Source organism: Myripristis murdjan, chromosome 10 (genome assembly GCF_902150065.1).
Source record: "Myripristis murdjan chromosome 10, fMyrMur1.1, whole genome shotgun sequence".
In the NCBI taxonomy this organism is placed as follows: domain Eukaryota; kingdom Metazoa; phylum Chordata; class Actinopteri; order Holocentriformes; family Holocentridae; genus Myripristis; species Myripristis murdjan.
This window is the reverse complement of record NC_043989.1, coordinates 7,755,740-7,776,287: the sequence shown is the minus strand read 5'-3', so window position 1 is coordinate 7,776,287 and position 20,548 is coordinate 7,755,740. Positions and strand designations below refer to the sequence as shown.

At 39.4% G+C, this 20,548-nt stretch overlaps 1 protein-coding gene across 2 annotated transcripts in view; it reads right to left on the bottom strand.

Moving 5' to 3' along the window:
* Positions 1-859: 859 nt before the first annotated feature.
* The window catches only part of fstl5 (follistatin-like 5), a 157,779-nt gene continuing 138,090 nt past the window's right edge, over positions 860-20,548 (bottom strand). For both annotated transcript variants that reach the window (XM_030061750.1, XM_030061751.1), the window contains exons 13-16: positions 15,249-15,398; positions 12,596-12,703; positions 10,708-10,832; positions 860-3,305 (exon numbers count right to left, since the gene is read on the bottom strand). In XM_030061750.1, coding sequence (XP_029917610.1) covers positions 2,603-3,305; positions 10,708-10,832; positions 12,596-12,703; positions 15,249-15,398 — 1,086 coding nt within the window. In that variant the 3' untranslated portion in view covers positions 860-2,602. The remainder of the gene's footprint in view (positions 3,306-10,707; positions 10,833-12,595; positions 12,704-15,248; positions 15,399-20,548) is intronic.

Below are 20,548 nucleotides of genomic sequence, written 5' to 3'. Positions count from 1 at the left end.
CACTATCCAACCCATGATACCCTCCTTTCCTGGTCATTCACTATTATTCAACGTCTTCATTCAATTACTTGTAAGTTTCTGTATTCAGTTTCTTTGTTACCTTATATATTTTGTTGTATGCCTTGCTGCAAACTAAATGTGGCATCTTTTCAACAGTCAACAGCCTAATTCAGCTCTTTAAAGGAACATACCGATGACTCTGCATGTTTAGCATAATGTCTACAAATTGCATATACTTTACATTTCTGCTAATCTTTTACCCAAGCAAGCAGCCTTATTTTAGGACATTTTGTTTTAATTATCTCTCAGAACATTTAATTATTCCCACCTGTTATACAGATGTTGGTTTCCATGCATTACACAAAATGAAAATGAACTTTAAAATTTCACACTTCCCTCTCACCAGTATCCTATCATCATAATAATGTAATGTTGTTCACATTTCCCCCAAAAACAACAGCACTGTTGTGTTTTGATGGCTTGAAATTGAACAAGTAAAATGGTCCCCCTGCCAGAAAATAGTCCCCAAGGAAATGCTTGCAGTACACTGAGAATTATTAGTTCTGTGGCTGATGATGAATGGTGACAACAGAGTTAGCCACATAAGGTGGGTGTTTCAAGCACATATTTACATTTAAAAATCAAGGGATTTTTATTAGATGTTCTTAAATCTTTTGTATCTCTGCAAGATTTGCAAAATGGTTTGATGCAATGTAAAATGTACGTAAATTGCAGTAAATGGGCCAAACATTCAAAATCACTGGTATGGTTATAAGGAAACTGCACAGTGCATGTTTGTGTACCAGAACCAAAAGCAGGACGTTCCAATAAGAAAAGGAATGGAAATTACACTGATAAGTATGGTACAGGTTTTATTCTTGGGTAAAATGACAAGTGTGTTTTCTCTACATAAATAACGATCACATGAATGAACATACAAGACATGGCTGAATGCAGGTGAAAGCGGTGCAGGTGATCACAATGTGCTTGGTACAGGGTGTTGAAAATGACAGTGGAGTTGTTTCATGTCTTAAAAAGGAGCGTTGTGATTATTCACCCTTGTAAATCTGTACATGAATGGAGCCTGCTGTGTTAATGGGCTCATAGTCAGCCACTATGTACAAAACACAATAGAGAAAAACGTAAGAGGTCATCATCAGGACAGTGGGTTTAAGGATTGGAAAGCAAAATGTATTCAAAGTAAAACTAAATCAAATCATACAAATAAGTCTTGACGGGAAAGACAGAATGGCTGTGTATAATCTGTAAACATCAAAAAGTCCATACTAAATTTGAGATAAATCGAAATACAATTCCTCATTGTGTTTGTCATAGAGTGCTGGGGTGAAAATGCATAGAATGTGTCCAGCCAGGAAACAGTTTCATGTGCTTGCCAGCCACCATGTATGACAGATTCATCCAGCTATGTGTCTACTGTAGTAGCATTCAAAAAAGAACTGTGAGCGTCTCATATTCAAAGCTTATCCTCAGAGATCCTCTACGCACTACCACCAAAACTACCCCACTCATCATTATTTCTCATTAAAATATCCATTTGAAACACACTGTCAAACAGAGCAGACAATGCAAGTTTTCCACAGTACATTCTATTGTATTCTAAGATGTGTTTTTGGTCCGAGGGATATTGGAATTATGATGGGATTTTCTTCACACACAAGTGCCCTATTGACTCATTGCTACGGGACATATGAAATGATTTCATTTCACAATGCGGAGTATAAAGCTGGTACAATTTAACTAACATCGTCATTGACTTTCTTTTTTTTTTTTTTTTTTAATCTTGGACTAAAGAAAATCACATTCAAAACCTCTCAACATTGGTTATATTTTCAGATCAAAGGTTGCAGAGCACACAACCATAATAAACCACTCAATCTCTCGGTCTCCACTTCAGAAGGGATGGGATCACAGCAAGGGCTCGTTTTAATTAGACTTGGACGGCTCAGCGTCGGACAGACAGATAGACAAGAGACATGGATTTGTGAGGAAACTCTCACAACAAATGTAAGGTCAAAGGAAGAGGTGTAATCTGAAGTCACGCTGGGAATAATTACGCTAATTCCTCTGATTTGGGGGTGGGGCGGTTCCTTGAAGGCACAGGAAAAAGTTCAAAATGGGGAAACATAACCGAGGGATAATCAAGACATATATGTATATATTCTGTATATATTTGCCAATTCACTTAAGTACTGTATGTAATTTGTTGAGAGATCATCTACAGTAGAGCCAAACACTAAATGCAATCTAGTTTGCAACAAACTTGTGATTAAGAATGCCAAGTTGACCCTATTTACGGCACACAATATGACCTAAAAATGATACTGGCAAGCAACTTTAGATTGACTTCAAACCACCCGTGGAAAAACAAACTTGGCTTGATAACAACAGCAATAAATTACTCCATCTTTTATTATCCTTTTTTTTTTTTGGATGATGGTCCATCATCCAATGGTCAATTTGGTTTTGGAATCAGTGGTATTTTCTATCACGCCCCCAGAAAAATTAAAAATCTGCAACAAAATTCAGTGCAACAGTACCTTTTACTGTAAGAAAAAGCGATCATTGGGTCTTGATGTATTACCTAGGACTCCCCAACCCACACCACAACGTTGCCTTTGAGGACATCAGTGATCTCACAGTTGAGCTTGTTGAGTCGTCCATCCAGGATAAAGAGAGACTCTCTGGACGGGGTCATGAGGTACTGTCCAAACAGTCCGCTGCCGGCCATTACCCTGTTCCTACTGCTCCATGGCCAATCGTACGACTTGGTGGCATCTTTCAAGCTCTTGATCATCTTGACGTTTCCGCTGCTCAGCTCCACAAACAGAGCATCGGTTTGGCGGCTGGAGCTTCCGAACACGTTGTACTGGTGGACCTCGGTGAATGAGCGTTGGAAGGCCAGGTCTGATAGGTGCAGGTTGGTGTGAATGTCGAAGGGTTTCTGGATCTCCCCCCGTACCGAGATCATCTGGATCCTCATCAGGCCGTCGCCGTCGTCCACAGTGACCAGGTAGTGACCATCCGGGGACACGTACGGCGTCCCGGTGACGTCGCCATTCTGGCCAATGACAGCATCTGTCACGCTGTCCAAGATAAGCTGAGGCTGAGTGGCGCCGGTGGAATCAGGCCTGCAGTTGACAAAGTAGTAGCCACCAAGGTGTGTGTAGGCTACTGACTTGGGGATGCAGTTGTACTCCCGTAAACTGATATTTTTCACATATGTTGTGGTCTCCAGGTCAATTTTGTGAAGAACAGGCTCATTTCGATGAAGAATGATGCCAAATCTGTTGGTAAAAGAATAAAGATGATTTAATAACATTTCTCATTCATGGAAATATAAAATTATATGACATTTTCTATTCATACTTTTGGCTTTTTGACGTAGATCTTACCAGCTCACAATGAGTGGAACAGTAGAATAACCTTAATTTCCTGAACTGCCATTTCCCAGATTGCTAAATAATATGCACCCAGTGGTTAGGGGTACAAGTGTCAGAGCAATAGTACGCTCTTTCGGCTGATTATAAAAGAGCAAGAGGAAATTTCATTGATGTGTGTTATCACTGAGATTAAATGATAAGGCATACACATGCTTACTATATCCTTAGTGCAATTTAATCTTGTATTAAATGTTAAAATTAAATTTTTCTGAAAGCACAAAATTGACCAAAGGCGCGAGGTAATTCTGTTTCTGATGTATGGTACATATGTATGGTATGTATGGTACTCATATCAAGACAATGAAAGTCATGATTTGCAGTGGGAAATCATGAAAATTATTTCATTGGCAGAATTTCTCAGATGTGTTGAGAAAAGAATTTAAGACATATGTGATCTAGTAAGTGGTTTGTGTATTTTTGCAGTTTACATGTTACATAGGGAGGACTATAGGGATTGCACAGATGACATGAGTCTTTATCAGCATTAAAATATTGGCTTTTCTGAGAAAGAAGAATACAGGGTTTTTAAATGAAAGGGAGGGCCCATTTAACCAATTCAACTACCATTTTCTGGTCCCTGGCAATCTTAGCATGGCAGTCTAGCATCATCTACCCAGCACTTTCCCTCTAATAGAGTGGTAACAGTTTTGTATGTGGCCATGAATCAGTGAAAATACTACTCATTAAAAAACCGAAAGAGTTTGATAATGGCACATTGCATTTCAACAGCTGAGCAGCCGAGTAGAAGAATATGCAAGGAGCTGACAAGCCTCAATTAAATGTGAATACCAGCTGATCGATGCTGACAGGCACTTCAATCTTGCTATCATTCATCTTCCTTTATGCTGCTTTAACACCAAGCTGTCTGTTCATGTGAACAGAAAATGGCTGTTTGAAAGCCATGGAGCACATTATCAGCCGTGTGAAGGGAATCATTGATCCAGGGATCGTGCTGTCCATTGGAGACCAGGCAGGAGACTTTGGCCATAAAAGAAGAGAGGAGTGACAAAAGCCACAGGAGCTTGTATCTTGATCTTGCTGCCTGCAATGTCCATCTTTATAAATAATTGAATCTTGTATTGAGCCTGAGAAATGTAATGCTTTTTTAAAAAAGTAAAAATGCTAAGCTATTATTTATTTTTAAGACGTCAGCTCCATAAGAGAAAAGGTGAAATTTTCTCGACTTGCTTGACATTTTTTAAACTACAATATTTTAGATTCATTCCAATTATTTTTTTTTTTCTATTGACTGGCAGACAGAGTTTCATGCTTTATCACCACTCTGGACTCTAAAACATTTCTGAATGTGTTTTGCCGTGTATTTTACACAGTTTTGTGGCTGTTGTCACAGATCTGTAGGTAGTATATCAACTGTGATGTACTGGTAACATGCTTGGGAGGTAAATGTCAATGGTGCATTTATCCCACTATGAAAAGATTACTTTCACAAACAGCTAGAGTTTTTGACGTGTAATAAAATGATGATCAAACGTTGTTTGGCTCTCACTGTGATGTGATCACAGCTGGGCTGCATCACTGGCAGACCCAGACTGCTTTCAACCAAACTGACAGCTGCCGTTTGTTGTTTCTACCCATGATTAATGCATTGCGGATTCCTCAGTCAAGATGTGTGGTGCTAAAGCTACTTCGGATTTTCATTATCTCATCTTTATGTCAATATTCTCAACTTAGAAATGACGGGGTCTTCACACTGAACCCCAACGTAATGTTTCCACTGTAGATCGGTTAAAGATCCTGAGGGCAAAACTCATGAACAGGAAACAAAGCAATGAACACAGTGAAAGATATCTATAACACAGCAATTCTTGTTCACCTATCCCCCAGCACAAAAACATGAAATCAACATCTAACCCTGCTTGTTTTGCCGAAAGGCAGTCAGTGCAATGATTAGAAATTTGTGAAAAATAGACGCAGACGGCCTAAGCTGCAGGGTAGCAGAGGTAAAAATAAGAAATAACTGTATTTTTCGCTGACTTGCAGAGTTACTTGACTGTAAGTCAATGTTTTTAATGAATGTCAAGCCCCAGAAGTTCCTGCATGCTTTAATGTGGCTGCTGGGGGATTCCCCTGTCATTAAACAATTCCTAGAAACTGCAGAATGTGTGTTAGTGTTCACACTGCTCACACTGCTCGGCAACTAAATCAACTCATCTATGCTGCGTTTCTGCCAACAGACAAACAACGACTGTGTGGGTCCGAGAACAATATATCACAGCTCCCCGGGGCAGCAGTTATTTTAAACTTTGCCAATATCTGAGATTCTGAGAAAAAAAAAAAATAAATAAATAAATAATTGCTGAAATGTAAAAATGCAGTCAACTCATATGCATGGCAGGACACACACACACACACACACATACACACCAGGTTTTAGCACTTACAGCATAGTGACACATTGTTTGGCTTTATATACAAATGATCATTTTCTCTACACTGTTAAACTTTGGTCTCCACATTTGCGGCTCTTCCCTCAGTTTTCAGCCGAATGCAGTGAGGTGCATCTGGCTTAAGACCGGTTTGGCTTTATATTTCCCAGATCAAACATTCACCTGACACTCCTGTCCAGAACAACTTACAATGAGTGAACTAATAAGGGTTTGCTGTCTTGCTCACAGACACTTTGACAGGACACACATGGCTGTTGGGGGATTCAGTCTGTCACCTTTTGGTTATAAGACACTCTCTCTAACTAGTGCTCATCCTGTCCTTAGACTGAAAAGCACATTTGTCATTGGCTCGCGAAGCTCTGCCACAACAAATGACTAAGGGATTTGTTTTCTACCATCACTTAGTCATTATTTGACCCCACGTAGCAGCTGGATTATGTAATAACTGTCAGATAATGTAAGAAATTGCCAAGATGTAGTTAGATGATCCTCCGAATGGGTTGAAAATTTAATTGAACTTGTTAGAGTAATGCATTTTTCGATAAAGTGTCAATATCATATTTCAACTTTTCACATTACATCACATTTTAACTAATTATGTAATTATGATAGACTAATAATGTATTATGTACCATATTGTAAGAAATATAAGCATTTGTAATTTCTTATTCCATCATTAATCAGTATTATTATGCTGGGTTGAAGCACCATACTGTACAATACCTTAGGGTTATGCTTTGAGGGTCAACATTTTGCATTAAAATAAAGTTAAAGATGAGCTGAATGACTGCTGAATTCTCAGGACTACTTTCAGATTTAAATAAAATGGAAATAAATTAATTATAATAGTGCAATGAAAGAGTTTTATTGTTTTTTCACAGGCAGTCATATTTCTCCCCCACTGATTGTTATCTATGTGAGTTTGTTACATCAATTAAAAAAACAGGTTACAGACCTTAAAGGTAATACATACAAGTAAATGCTGTTACATTAACAGATTCAATGTAAGATCTGTCAGACATTTTATTACATTTTGAAAAGTTATGACGTTATCTGAAATTACATTATCAGCTGCTAGAGGCCTTGTCAAATACTTCTCTATCAGTGCACATGCCACACATCTCCAGTCGGTGTGGCCAAATCCAAACAATGTATTCGGCAAAGCCCAGGTAATGTATTTTGTACGGATGTTTATTGCACTTTTGTTTTGCACACACACACACGCGCGCACGCATGGAGCCTGGAGTGGAGAAACAGTGTCGAGAGCGCTGCTTAAAGCTACATAAATAATGCCACTAGCTTATTTATTTATTTGTTTATCATTTGTAAGTGTGGGAGGGCATTTTATGTTGCTGTGTTTGACGTTTATTTTACTACTGCAGATCGTGTTCAGCCTCCTGCAGTTTGTAGCGGGTAGTCGTGGGGATTCATGATCTTCACGTAAGAGCTGAACGGCCTCTGTGAATTCTGAAATTATTTTCCTTTCATTGATTGTTTTGTGGCTGCGCATGATTATTGCTCGGGATACAAATGTCATAAACCGATATTTTATGTAAGTGTAATTGTTACGGCTGCATGCGTTCTCTGTACTGTGTGTCCTTTTTCCCCTCTTGTCCTCTCTGTAGCCCCGCCCAGGTGTGATCTATCTGATTAGTCAAGGAGGTGCACCTGGCCCTGGGAGTGACGTGCGTAAAAGCTCCTGAGTCTGCAGTGGAGAGCGGAGGCGTCTGGCGTGGAGACTGCTGGCCTCGCTGCCTCTCAGCCGGGGATTTTGTGATGTTTGCTGTTTCGACTTTGTCCTTTGTTAGCGTTGTACGTCCTTTTGCTAATAAATCCTGGGACTGTTAGAGTTTTACCTTGGGTCTGTGGTGGAGTGTTGTCTGCCCTGTAAGGCTTCCCAAGGTTGGGCCATAACAGCAATTAATTATTACAGTAGTTAAATGAGGAACAATTTCTTTAAGTGGGATATTCTAAAACCACGCCTATTTCTTTTGTAAAAATTCAAATACAGATACAAATATTGGTGCTTCAACAATTAGAGGTACAAATAAAAATAGTGGCCTATTTGCACTTCCTGTGAGTTTATTCAGAGAAAATCAACCCCTCGCAGTGCCTGTGCTTTGCCCTGTCAGCTACACAGGAACAAAGGATCAAAAGCAGGTGATTAAATGTTCATTTTTTGGGGGGATTTCTGCTATTTAACAGTCACAGTAGTGAGAGACAGGAAAGGCAGGGGAGAGAGAGGGCATGACATGCAGCAAAAGGCCTCGGATCAGATTCAAACGCAGGCCCATGCGATCAGGACCCAGCTCTTAACAAGTTGCAGGCTCTCTATCATATGAGCTACCTAAATGTTCAGTTACAAAAATATTCCAGTGTGCAACGCTGAAGCTGAAGTTATTTTTCATTTTAAAATACAGTACTTATGGCATGTTTCTTTTGCTACACTGTCATTACCACCTATGGTGATAATTTCAGCGGGCAGCTTGTCAACAGAATAGCTGCTTAACTAAGAGAGGGCATTTTAATCTCACCAGTGCCGGTAAATAGTCACAACCATCAGCATGCCGTCTTGCATAATTGGCGGCGTACATGACATCAAATGAAATGTTTCTCAGAAAGCTAACATTTGTTTTCAGTGACATCTCAAAGGAAAATGTGGTTTTGCTTACATATTTTCATCTACAGTTTAGGCTGTTTAGTTAATGCTCATCATAAGAGTGGTATACAATGAGTAGCCATAAACCTAAACACTAAAGATAAGGAGGAAAATTCATGGATAACCAGTTCAAATGAGTGCAAATGAAACCCAGCATGAGAAGAAGGTGCCTCTGCAGGTCTTGGTGGATCAAATTACAGCTGTGCCAGCACCCCCTGCTCCTCCTCCTCTCCAGGAGACCGTTAACTTCGTCAAATCCTCCAGGCCTCCTGCGTGCACTCGGCTTTTTCACGACTCCAGCCAAGCGAAAGAAGGATGCCAGCTTTCTCTATCCAAGTTAAGCCTGAGTATGTCAACTGGTCATGACTTGTCAAAAGCAAAGGGTGCTGAATTGATATGTAGCTCTGCACGTGTGTGCCCTTTGCTGCTGATGAGATAAAATATCAAAAAGCAGGTGAGCTGAACAACTGTCTTCCTCAGATTCCTCTCTTTTAAGGAATATGCAGAGGAATGTATATCGTGTGTTGCATGTGATTAGCACTATCCAAAATAACAGTATTGTCATGGGGTCCACACCAAGACACTTTTTGTCGACTGACAAATAGTAATAAGGAGGCATAAGGAGGCAACATATAAATATATATATATTCTGTGCGCAAAATGTGATAGAAATATGTTTCCCCACCACAAAAGGATTAATGAAGGAAGCACAATGAAAAATAGGTTATAAGCCTGAAATTGAAATCATGCGGTTAGATGAGAGACAGGCATTTTCTTTCTTTTAGTGTTTAATTCAACCACTCTTTTATTTGCCGGAGCCTATCCCTGACCTTAGTCAAAGTTATTTTACTTGCCTAAGCTTCATTGATATATGTCCACAAAATATATTGTGCATTTCAGATCCTGCGCACATTTCACAAAATTTAACGACATCAGTTTGTTTTGTAGCCTATTTTAACTAAATTCTGGATGCTTAGGAACATATTGACGCTGCCTGTCCTCGTTTGAGTGACGTATCTGACCAAGCAATAACCAGTGAAACTTCATGCTCAAAGGCTGAGCGCATTTTGATTAGACCGCATTGCTCGGCTTCGCTTCAGGCTTTTTCACCTGTCACCTTGCAGATAAAGGTGGATGGGAGGTCTTGCTTGATAGGCTGAGACTCGACAACACTCACCTTTTTAGTAATAAAAAGTTGTCAGTGGATTTTATTATGTGACCTTTAAATTAATGACTTTTTATGCTGTTAATCCAGTATTGCTAATATAGTCACAGTTTATTTTTGGAGCTATTTCAGTTGAGCAGTCATATACAGTGCTGCTCAGTGATTTTAAGCTGTAGCCTTCACCAGAGGCATTCAACCATGATGGGTTCAGTTTTCATTACAACTGAAAACTTCACCGGGTGACTTCACTCATTAGCGCATCTTCAACTGGAGAAGAGGATCTAATCATTGAAATGACCTCCTGATGTCGTCTTTGGTTGGGATTGAAACCTGCACTCTTCACAGTTGGCCCTCTGTGGCGCATGACTGCATGGCCCTGGTTCACACAACCTCGTGTCACAGACTTTTCTACACAATGTTTTGAATCGCTACTTCAAAACAGTATTTTTTTAAAATCGCTCTCCTGCAGAAAACATAAAGCTTTGCCACATATCATTGAAAAATGCCTGCCCTTCTATTTGACTGATGATACAACTTCAAATTTTCTCACTTTTCAGATAGTGCTTATCACCTATCACTCAGCACAGAGTATAGTTAAGATGTAATACAGAGCACAAAGTGATCTACCCATGGATGACTTTGGTGTTTAAGCTCTCAATCTCCATAAGGAACATGGTGTATTCCTCACACGCAGACATACACAAACACACACACACACACACACACGCAGGCTCTAACAAACACGACGAAAAAAATATCCACTCAAATTTCCAAGTTATTTAGTATTGTATGGAGCTCTAAATCGAGTCTTTAAATCTCATTTATCAGACTACAATTGAATAAATTGAACAGGGTGAGTGAATTTCACTTGTTTACAATTCAATTTGTCCAAGGAATTTTCTTGAATCAAAAGTCATTTTCATGATACTAGATGAAAAAATAAACCCATAGATTTGTACAACCTCCCCCAACCAACACACACACACACACACACACACACACTGACTGACAAACCTGATGTGGCTGATGATGAGGCTAGAAGCGGGAATGAAGAAGTCGTCCACCCTATCGAAGCGCCTGCCGACTGGCTGGGTGTGGATGGTGTGGTGGGACACACGTCCACTGGCCTGGCTGATCACCTGGTGTGTACCACAGGAGGGGGTGGGGAGCATTTAACATGAATACAATAAACTATGAGCACAGTACTGTTTGTAGTCAGTCATATTTCATTCATATAACAATACACAAGTAAGCCCATGTGATATACGACGTCTCAAAAAGTCACTTTATTTGATGCTGTAAGGAATTTATTTCCAAAATGGAATATCTACCAGATAATAATGCCTACTGTTTCACTTCAGTTGAAAGTGTGTATGCCACTCTATGGTTTGAGCGATTTCTACAGAGCTTAAGGTTCATGAATCCTTAACAAAACCAATTACACAAACTTAAAAAATGCATGGTCTACAAACTAAAACTAAGGCTGTTTTCCTTTGTTCCTGAAGAGCTAACATTTTGGAGATACAAGGTGTTCACCCAACAGCACCAATATACTTGCACATTCATGGAAGCTTGCAGAAATGTGCCTGTTTCTGTACATGAGCGTTTAGGCAGGCTTTGCTTTAATTGTGCCAAAATACACAAAGGAATTTGCCACAGCTAACAACCCCACATTATGAACTTGTGTGTGTCCCATGACAAGCAGTGCTTCAGCTATGTCAAAAGAGAAAAAAAAAAAAAAAAAAACTGACAACACCAAAACTGAGGAGGGTAAAGATGTCTCCCGGCAGACACTAGTAATTAAACCTACAGTGGAATTTTTAAAAATTCCCACTACAGTGAATATTCTTTGATTCCGGCTGTAGCAATTAACATGATCTGCACAATTTGTTGCTGTCATATTGAGTGAGTATTAATTAACTAATTACTGAAAAATGACTCCAAGAGGTCATGCGGTGACTAATGCCATGTTGACATCATGTCGGAAAAAAGTGGAAGAACAGGATGTCACGCTGGAATTACAAAATGTAGAACTTGTTGAAATGCACATATCCAAGATGATCGTGAGCAGCAGAGCAGCATTACTCACTTCTTCTAAGTGCAATCAACTGTATATGTATGAACAGAACTATTTGTATCTTTATTTTCTTGAACCGGGCCTTCAAAAATTGCCATATGTCTTCCATGTAATAATCTCTAGGATATTAACGTGAACATCTGGGGCTGCCCACTGCACCACCAGGTGGGGTGTGAGAGGCGGGCAGGCTCCCTCTCACAGGTGTGGGGGCTGCCTGAAACACCGCCCCCCAACACTGCTGACTATGTTTAAACAAAAAAAAAAAAAAAAAAAATGATGATGCTACTACTACTACTACAATATTACCACTACTACTAGTAGTAGTTAAAATAATAATAATAATCATAATAATAATAATAACAAACAAATAATATCAGTGAAATAGAAAATCTAAAAAAAAAAACAAAACAAAACAAAATAAAACAAACAAAAAAAGACATAGCAAGCAGAAAACCTACAATAGCAAATAAATAAATAAAAAAATAATAATAATATGTAAAATCATTTTGGGTTTCCTGGCCTCTGATCCATGTACTATTGGTGTTACTAAAAAAAAAAAAAAAAAAAAAAAAAGCAGCTTGTGGTTACTGTAAATCTGTAAATCCGACATGATGTGAGCACGACATGAGACCATAATTTCTGGGGAGACATCATGTACCCTTACTGACCAGGAATCAAATCCTGGGGGAATCATCTTTCTTGTGCACAGCCTGTCCTTTGCTGCATTTACACTGTCTAAAGATACCATATTAAAAGTCCTCCAAAAGGGGATTAGACAGCAAAAAAACAACGGCATTAAAGTGACAGTGCAATTGGCTGAATTACCTGAAGAGTGGGGAAGTTCTTCTCCATGTCTCCCCAGCTGAGCAGCCACACCTGGTCGTGGGATTTGTCATAGTGGAGCTTCACAGGATAAGGGTCGGTGCTGACCGTCTGGAAGGGCACACACAACCAAATCAAACCAAACCAAACATTTAAAGATGGCAGGGCCACGAAACAACTATTTGGGGTTATCTATCTAGAACATGCTTTTGAAGAGATCCCCTTTGATGTGCGGTGGTAATACATTTGAAAACTTTCCTCCAGACTAAGGCACCGGGGTTGACAAGAGAAAGGCTTCTTTTAACAAGCCGTACTGGGGGTGTGTTTTTTATGTATGAGGTGCTTGGGTGTTGAACTGCATTTCAAATCAAGTGGTGACAGAGACTATTGCTTTACCACACTGAAGTAATTGCTTTCAATCTGTATCCATTCCTTGACACCTGGCTACAATATTCCAGGTCTGAACAATAGATGAGTCACATGTGGCGGTAAAGTGCCTCTCAAGCATTATGTCCACCTGAGTGCAGATTGACAGCCAGCTCACAGGGGAAGGGGAAAAGCAAAAGGGAAAGCAATGCATGCAGTAGCTTTTACATCAAGTGCAGCAGAAAAAGCAATCATCTCCTTTCAAGAAAACTGTTGCAATCCTGTATGCCCTGAATCCCCTTAGACTGCAAGCTTACTTTCTATAATGTTGTGTTAGTTTTGCTATGAAATCCTAATAGCATTGTTTACTTGGGCAAAATATATCGTATTACTCTGAGAGTAAACAGTTCCTGAGAGGTTTATTGCAGGCAAAATGAGAATATCTGTGGAATCCTAATCTCTGAGCATATAGTCATCAGAGAAAACAGGTGTTCGTGTTAGTCTTTTAACTAACCAACTTCTGTTTGACTGAGGAGGATTAGCAAGATCCTCAGCCAATATGTTCTTGTAATTTCAAGGCTTTATGACGTTATAACTTGCAAAAAACAAAAACAAAACAATCATGTCATTAAAGTGTTCACTGTGCATTTACCTAGCTCTAAGTTTCAGAATGCAATTTTCTCATTAATACTCTACACATGTCAATCTGAGAGAGTGAAATAATTAAATCTGAAAACGGAAAGCAAGGTAACTGAGAGTAGTGCTCCCATTTCTTACTATTTGAGATGGGAGGCATGGTTCAGGTGGTTAATTAGCAACTGCTAATATAATGCAATGAAGCTAAACCTCCAGGCAACAGAATAATGAGTATGTGACAGTCTCTGGGACAACAACCTGCTTACCGGTGGGTCCCCGAGAGCCTTGTGAGCTGTAAACAGCCACCATGGTGTCAAAAGCACCTGCGGAGATCTAGGGGACCTGGGATTAACCGGACACACCCACAAACCCAGTGACACCGATTTAACTGAAGGCTGTTTACTGATGAGTGTGCTATATGTTTTCCACGGCAGAGGATGAGGTGCACTGGTTTCTAGGCCAGCAGAAGTGAGATTCCCTCGGGAAAATAAATGGTATTATGTACTGCTGGGTGGCACAACCTTCCAGGCACTGCCTCTTGCCTCCACCTATGAAGATAAATGTAGGGGCTGACATGTTACACACCTATGAGGGGTTGCCAGGTTACCGTATCCATGAAGATTTGGGCCTATGGATTACCAGGTTATTACATCAATGAAGAGGTTAAGCTAGGGCTTGCCGGGGGTAGCGTGTATGAAAGGGGTCAGGGAGGGGCTTAGCAGCAGCGCTGAAGGTGAGAGGGTGGATCTTGATGTAGAAAAACTAAATTTGATTGTCAGTGCAAGTGGAAGAGAGTAGGGGTGATGTGTTGATGTGGCTTGAGGAACATTTTTTCCATAACAGATCCCAACCTAGATGGGTCAGGTGAGGTAAGCCTTTACAATCTGTATTCAAACTAATTTTTACCAATTTGTCCTGTCGAATGGGTCTGTCTTCTTCCATTTTTTTTCTTTTTTTTTCCACTATGACTATATGGCTTATAGCTTCATTGCTTGCCAAACCCTTTGTCACAATATTTTGGAAATTGTTCTGCAGTACCAATAAAGTTTATTAAGATCCAGTTACAAAATTATAAATCCATGTATCCCTCAGGGCACTAGCTGTTTAAAAAAAAAAGCAAAAAAAAAAAAAAAAACAAAAAAAAAAAAACAAGTTTGGATGAAAGTTTGAGCACGTCCAAGCCAGTGCTGTCAGATAATTGAATTTCTGGATGAAGGACAATGTATTGTATCAAAATGAATCCTGAGTCGAAGGGGACATTCTGATGAAAGGAACGTGTCCTTCATTCAGCAAAATCAATCAAAGAAAATAACCATATCTAGTGATGATTTATCGACAGTTCTTGTGAAAAATGTTCTATCAAACTGGGAGCATTGCAGCTTTCAAACATGATATTCTCAGGAATAAGTCAAACAGAAGGAAGAAACCTTCAATACTCTTTTGACTGTGAGCTTCGTCACTAAATATTGAATAACATCGGTTTTGTAGGAGAAACTTTGACTTTTACAAAGCCGACAAACACACAAAAGATTGTTTCCCTTTTCTTTCCTTTGTCCGTTTGTACAAATGTTAACTCGTTCATATTACATGTTGAGCTAGTGTCACTGTGAAAATAAATAACAGCTTGGTTTTTCAGTTTGTGTGTGAAAATTACCTGGACGGCCTTCTGAGACTGGATGTCAACTATGAGAACTCGACCCAAGGTTGGTTGTGTCGCATAAATAAACTTGTCCTTGACGTTGACCGCTGATGACCACACACACCTCTGGACCGCCTCCCCTGCAGAGTTGGGGCACACCTCCTCCTGAACACACACACACAAACAAACACACACACACACACACACACACACACACACACTGTTAACTGATTGTTTTTCATAACACGGGGAAATATGTCTCATTAAAAACCAATTATCTTCATCCTAATCATTATTCTGTGTTGTTTACTACTTGTAGTCTTATCACCTATCCTGATGTGAGCGGTGTTATCTTGGCAACTTAGATAAATGAGCTCTGCTAGGTCCTGCAAAATCTCTGTAATCGCTCCCATTTGTCCGTGCATAATCCACACAACAAAGCCTGCAGACGATCTGTAGCTGTTTAGCCTCCAGTTTTGGCAGCTCGCACCATCCTGGGCACATGGGAGCCTTAACCAGCCTTCTGTCCCCGGAGCTTTCTTCCCCCCTGTCCCTTCCCTGGCCCTCAAAGCCTCCAGGCTCAGCCCAGTCGTCTGTTCCAGACTCTGTAGGACGATTTAGGGAATTGCTGGCCAGCGAGGCTGAATGGAGGGCTGTGGCACGGCAAGATGAGCTCTTTCTCCCACATTCACAGGTACAAAGGCAATCCACTGACAGACATCTTCTCACTTGCCATCTTCTCTCAGTTAAAGGGGAATTAATTAATCTATGGTGTTTATAAACCTTTATCAGCGACCGGGAACTCCGACATTAATAGATTGTAGCACCTGCTGCTTAAGTCTCTGGCGCAACCCCAAAGCCTTTATTTTCACAACAAAAACAAGTTAAGTAGCTGATTAGAGCGACGATTCAACATCAATACCAAGTGGGAAAGTGACATATCCCAACTATTGCATGATAAGACTAACCCCGCCCTCCTGTAATTAGATTTTTTCCCCCCAGTAACAAGATGATAACAGATTACAATTTATTTTCAGTAATCATGTTACAAGTTATATAAAACTTGCATTACTTCCATTACTTGAACATGGGACTTTTTGAAAGATATCAACTCCTTTCTGCTGGTCTGGAATCAGTTTTTTAGATCTAATTTATTATTACGGTTTAATGAATGAAAGTGATCCTAGATCAGTGTCCTTATGGTTTGGTGTCTCCTTATGATAAGCACTGATCTGGATTTTAGAAACTAATGCAAAAGTAAAGTAATTAGTAATCTAATTAATTTTTAGAGAGAGTAATTGGTAATGTGATTAAAATTAGTAGCAAACAATATTAGGTAAGCTCTTTTTTCAAGGACTATATAAATAGATTAGCTTGAATAATGTTTTAATAATGATAATCTTAATAATAATAATAATAATAATACTTGGTCATTTTATTTCCTTTTTGAGAGGGCTTACTGGTCTCATGGTCACTTGCTTGTAGTATCATTTTCCACTGCTGGTGTGGGAGTGAGTTTTGAAAGCCAGAAATCTCACCCAGCAACTGGCAAAGTTTATTATTATGATGATGAGCATCCGAAGTAACATGCTGTATCACTGTATTCCATATCAAAATGTTGTGCTGCCCTTCGCTCCCTCCGAGAAGACGGCAACACGGGTTTCTGTTTATTTATAAAGCTGTTCTCCAAAGACTGCCATCTTATCTCACCACATTTCTCAAGTGTAGAGTGGGAGTTTATCAGGCGCGCTCTCCGGACTGGTTTCTGTTAAGAGGTTTCAACAGTTAGTGCAGACCAAGGAGAGACTGCCTTTAGATGAAGTGTTCCACCTACCTGGCACTGATCACAACAAACCTGAAAGCTCAATATTCCAGTTACAATGGGTAAATTCACAGATATGAGAAATTACTGTGAATGTTTTATTGATTAGTGATAATTAAAACTACCATTACCACTACAACTAGAGATACTACTAATACTGCTACCGCCATGACTAATATTAGTAATAATAATGATAATTTGTTTTTTTAATTTGATATCTTCTTTTTGATCATTTGTAAGCTTTCTTGAAATATAGGGCCTTGACCCTCAGTGTGTTTTCAGTACTAGTCTCACAGTATTAAAAACTGAAGGAATGAATGCATGAATGGAAAAAAAAAAATAGAAAATCTCTAAGTCGCTGGTATTCATCAACTTCTCTATCAAACCCACAGATATATCAGGTGCATTTTGTGCTATGAGGCAGTAAATATCTTACTCATTGCACCTTTAAGAGGTGAGAAATCCAACATTTGATACCCAGCTGAGGGCGTGAATGGATGAGGCAATAATCCTCCCTTGGATCTGTGTCAGTGCCTGTATGTGTGTGTATGGGTGTGTATGTGTGTGTAACATATAGCTGACAACTTCCAAAGAAAGCTCTTTTTTTTTTTCGTATGGAAATACCTACACTCTCATCTAGGAGAGGAAGGAGCATCAAATGTGGTAATGTATATATTTTTCATGGAACCATGAAACAGCCTCACTGCATCTCGTGTTGATGATCTCACAGCAATACGCAGGGCTGGCACCATGTCAGCATGCCTGACTTTATAGTGCGCCTTAAAAAGAGGCTGTTAAGACATTTTACCAAGACATATTTTTTGAAAGGAATTCAAGACTTCACTGTTGTAAATGATGCCATTTTAAGAGCTATGTTGAGAAATATGAGGTTTCTGATATTCCGCAGTTAAGCCACCAGATGATTTGTAGTCCTAATATATTTGCCAGACATCATCAGTGGTCTGCGGGGACAAAAACAAACAAACAAAGGAAAAAAAAAAACTGTCGAAACAGTGAAGCAGCAACATCCAAAGTATCAAAAAGAGGAACTTTTTAGTAAACCAGAACATGGAGAAAAAGTATACCCTCTTCTTCTTACCATGGTGTGTAATGTTTAATTCCACAATGCCTATAAAACTATTACCTGAAGGTAATGTTGTATTTTAATGAATTTGATATTGCAATCCTCTGTGCCATAATCCACAAGCATTCATACAGAAAGCCCAACTCATATGTAAAAAAAAAAAACAATGTGCAAACCTAGAAATGGTGACTATAGAGGACAAGGAGCCAAGCAATGCTGTAATAAACATAGATGAAGCACAAACAACTGGAACCTGAAATCCATCAGGCAATATCACAGCAACATGAGATGAGTCTGACCCTGAAAACATATTTTGTGTGTAAAGGTCTTAAACTGACACATAACTTAAAAAGTAATCTATGATGTCCTATACATTCATGACACTATTATATACTGTCAAATATACACATAAATTACACCTTACAGCAGGCTTGTACAAAAGAATTATCTAACCACAGAAAACACAGCACTGCACTTAAAGTGCTAGACACTGCATTTTTTCCCCTGTAACTGGACAAAATATTATTCGGAAACCTCCAGCCAGGGAGAAAAAGAGGGCTCCCACTTTTCAAATTGTCCTTGGATGAAGAGGAAAGGCTCAGCAAAAAAAAAAAAAAAAAAAAAAAAAAAAAAAGAGACGCTTCTTGGACTGGCTTCACTGTAATTGGGCATCATACAGTTTCCACCGGATACTGTGTGTATCACAGTAAACCAGTCTATGTAGTTAAGAATAATGGATTGGCTAGATCATTACCATAAACAAATCAATCAATGCTCATCTGCAAGGAAGACAACGTGAGCACCATGCTGGGAGAAGCCTGAGCTCTGAGCTTACGTGTTCAGACACACCATTCCCTCAAGACGGGGCTGGTACGGGCATCACAGAGCTCACCATGATTGATATCCTAATACAAACACACCTCTCAGAGGAACACCAGGCTGACTGTTGTGTATTCATGACATTGCTTTATGCATAACAGCCATCCAATCAGCACAGGTTCTCAGATGAAAGACAGCTCAGAGGATAGTGGCTATTTGAGAACACATGTAAATCTAACAGGTATCTATCAGCGACCTGCTTTGAATATTTTGCCGCTTAAAAGCGTTGGTGATAAACGGCAATTCGATGTGGAGGCTGGTTCTAAAGAGTCCGCTGAGAGCTGTAACCCCCTCCGACAGACTATGGTCTGTCAGTGAATGAATGAATCAAATGACAGACTAGTTCAGCACTGTCAGGTTGCCCCTGTGTCCAACAGGCATCTCTTGTAGCTAGCAATGCTAAACAAATGAACACCGGATATGCTGGGCATGGCTCCTACTGTTGCTCTTTGACTTTTGAAAACCCCTTTGAAGCACAGTGCTCTTTTGTGAAAAGCTGAAATATGTTTAACTTCCAGGACTCCAGGGCGCTGAATGCCAAAGACATGCCAAGTTCTCTGTGCTGTCAGGAATGCACAACGTTGTTATTCCATTGTAAAGGGGGAGAAAAAGGAACCAGCACTTGCAAGGACATCGTTATGGACACGTGGTCTTATCCTTAGTGACAGGATAAGACAAATGGGACAATGACATCACTATTTGTCATATCAGTGCTCGTACACATGCAAAACTGACTGCAGAGACATCTCGTAGATGTTGTGAATATTGATTGAATGATGTCAAGAATGTGGTCGTTCACAAATGCAGTCACATCTAGGCTAGCAGCCACTTATCTGCTCACTCACCGTAAGGTGCATTTAAAAGGAATGTCAGGTAAATGCCAGAAAATATAAACAATACCACTGATTGATATTTATTGACTCTAGTTGCTCTAAATCCTTGGTCGTGCAAGACTGTGCAAGCCTTGTCAAACAAGGGGGTTCAGACTAAATGACTAGTCTTGATTATATGCTTGTCATCTCATCCAGACACCTTGTATATTATGCATGAGCAAAGACGGCGTGTCGAAGACATGAAGAAAAAGAATCTCACAACCAAGTTTTGTTCTCAAAAAAAAAAAAAAAAAAAAGTCCCATTTGCTTATATCAGTTAACTGTAAATACAACTGCTTAATGGTAGAAAAGCTACAGTTTACCCTTAGATTACAAATGTGTTTTGAAGTGATATAATTACAAGCATAACACTGATAGGTAAATTTTGTATGAAACTTTTTCTCTTATTTTGTAATCTCTGACTTATGTAAATTCATTCAAATATCAAATATGAACAAGATTCAGGCATATTGATATTTGCTATGAGTTGCAGTCCTTCAAACAAAACTGAATCACTCCTTAATCAAGACAGCAGCAGGTGAAGTTGGGAATCTCTTCTGATGTAACCTATCTAAAGATATGGAAATTATTACAATAAGTTTTTGTTCAATTTATTCTGTTTTGCCTCCCGCATAAGCTCTTAACTGCAATTGGCGGT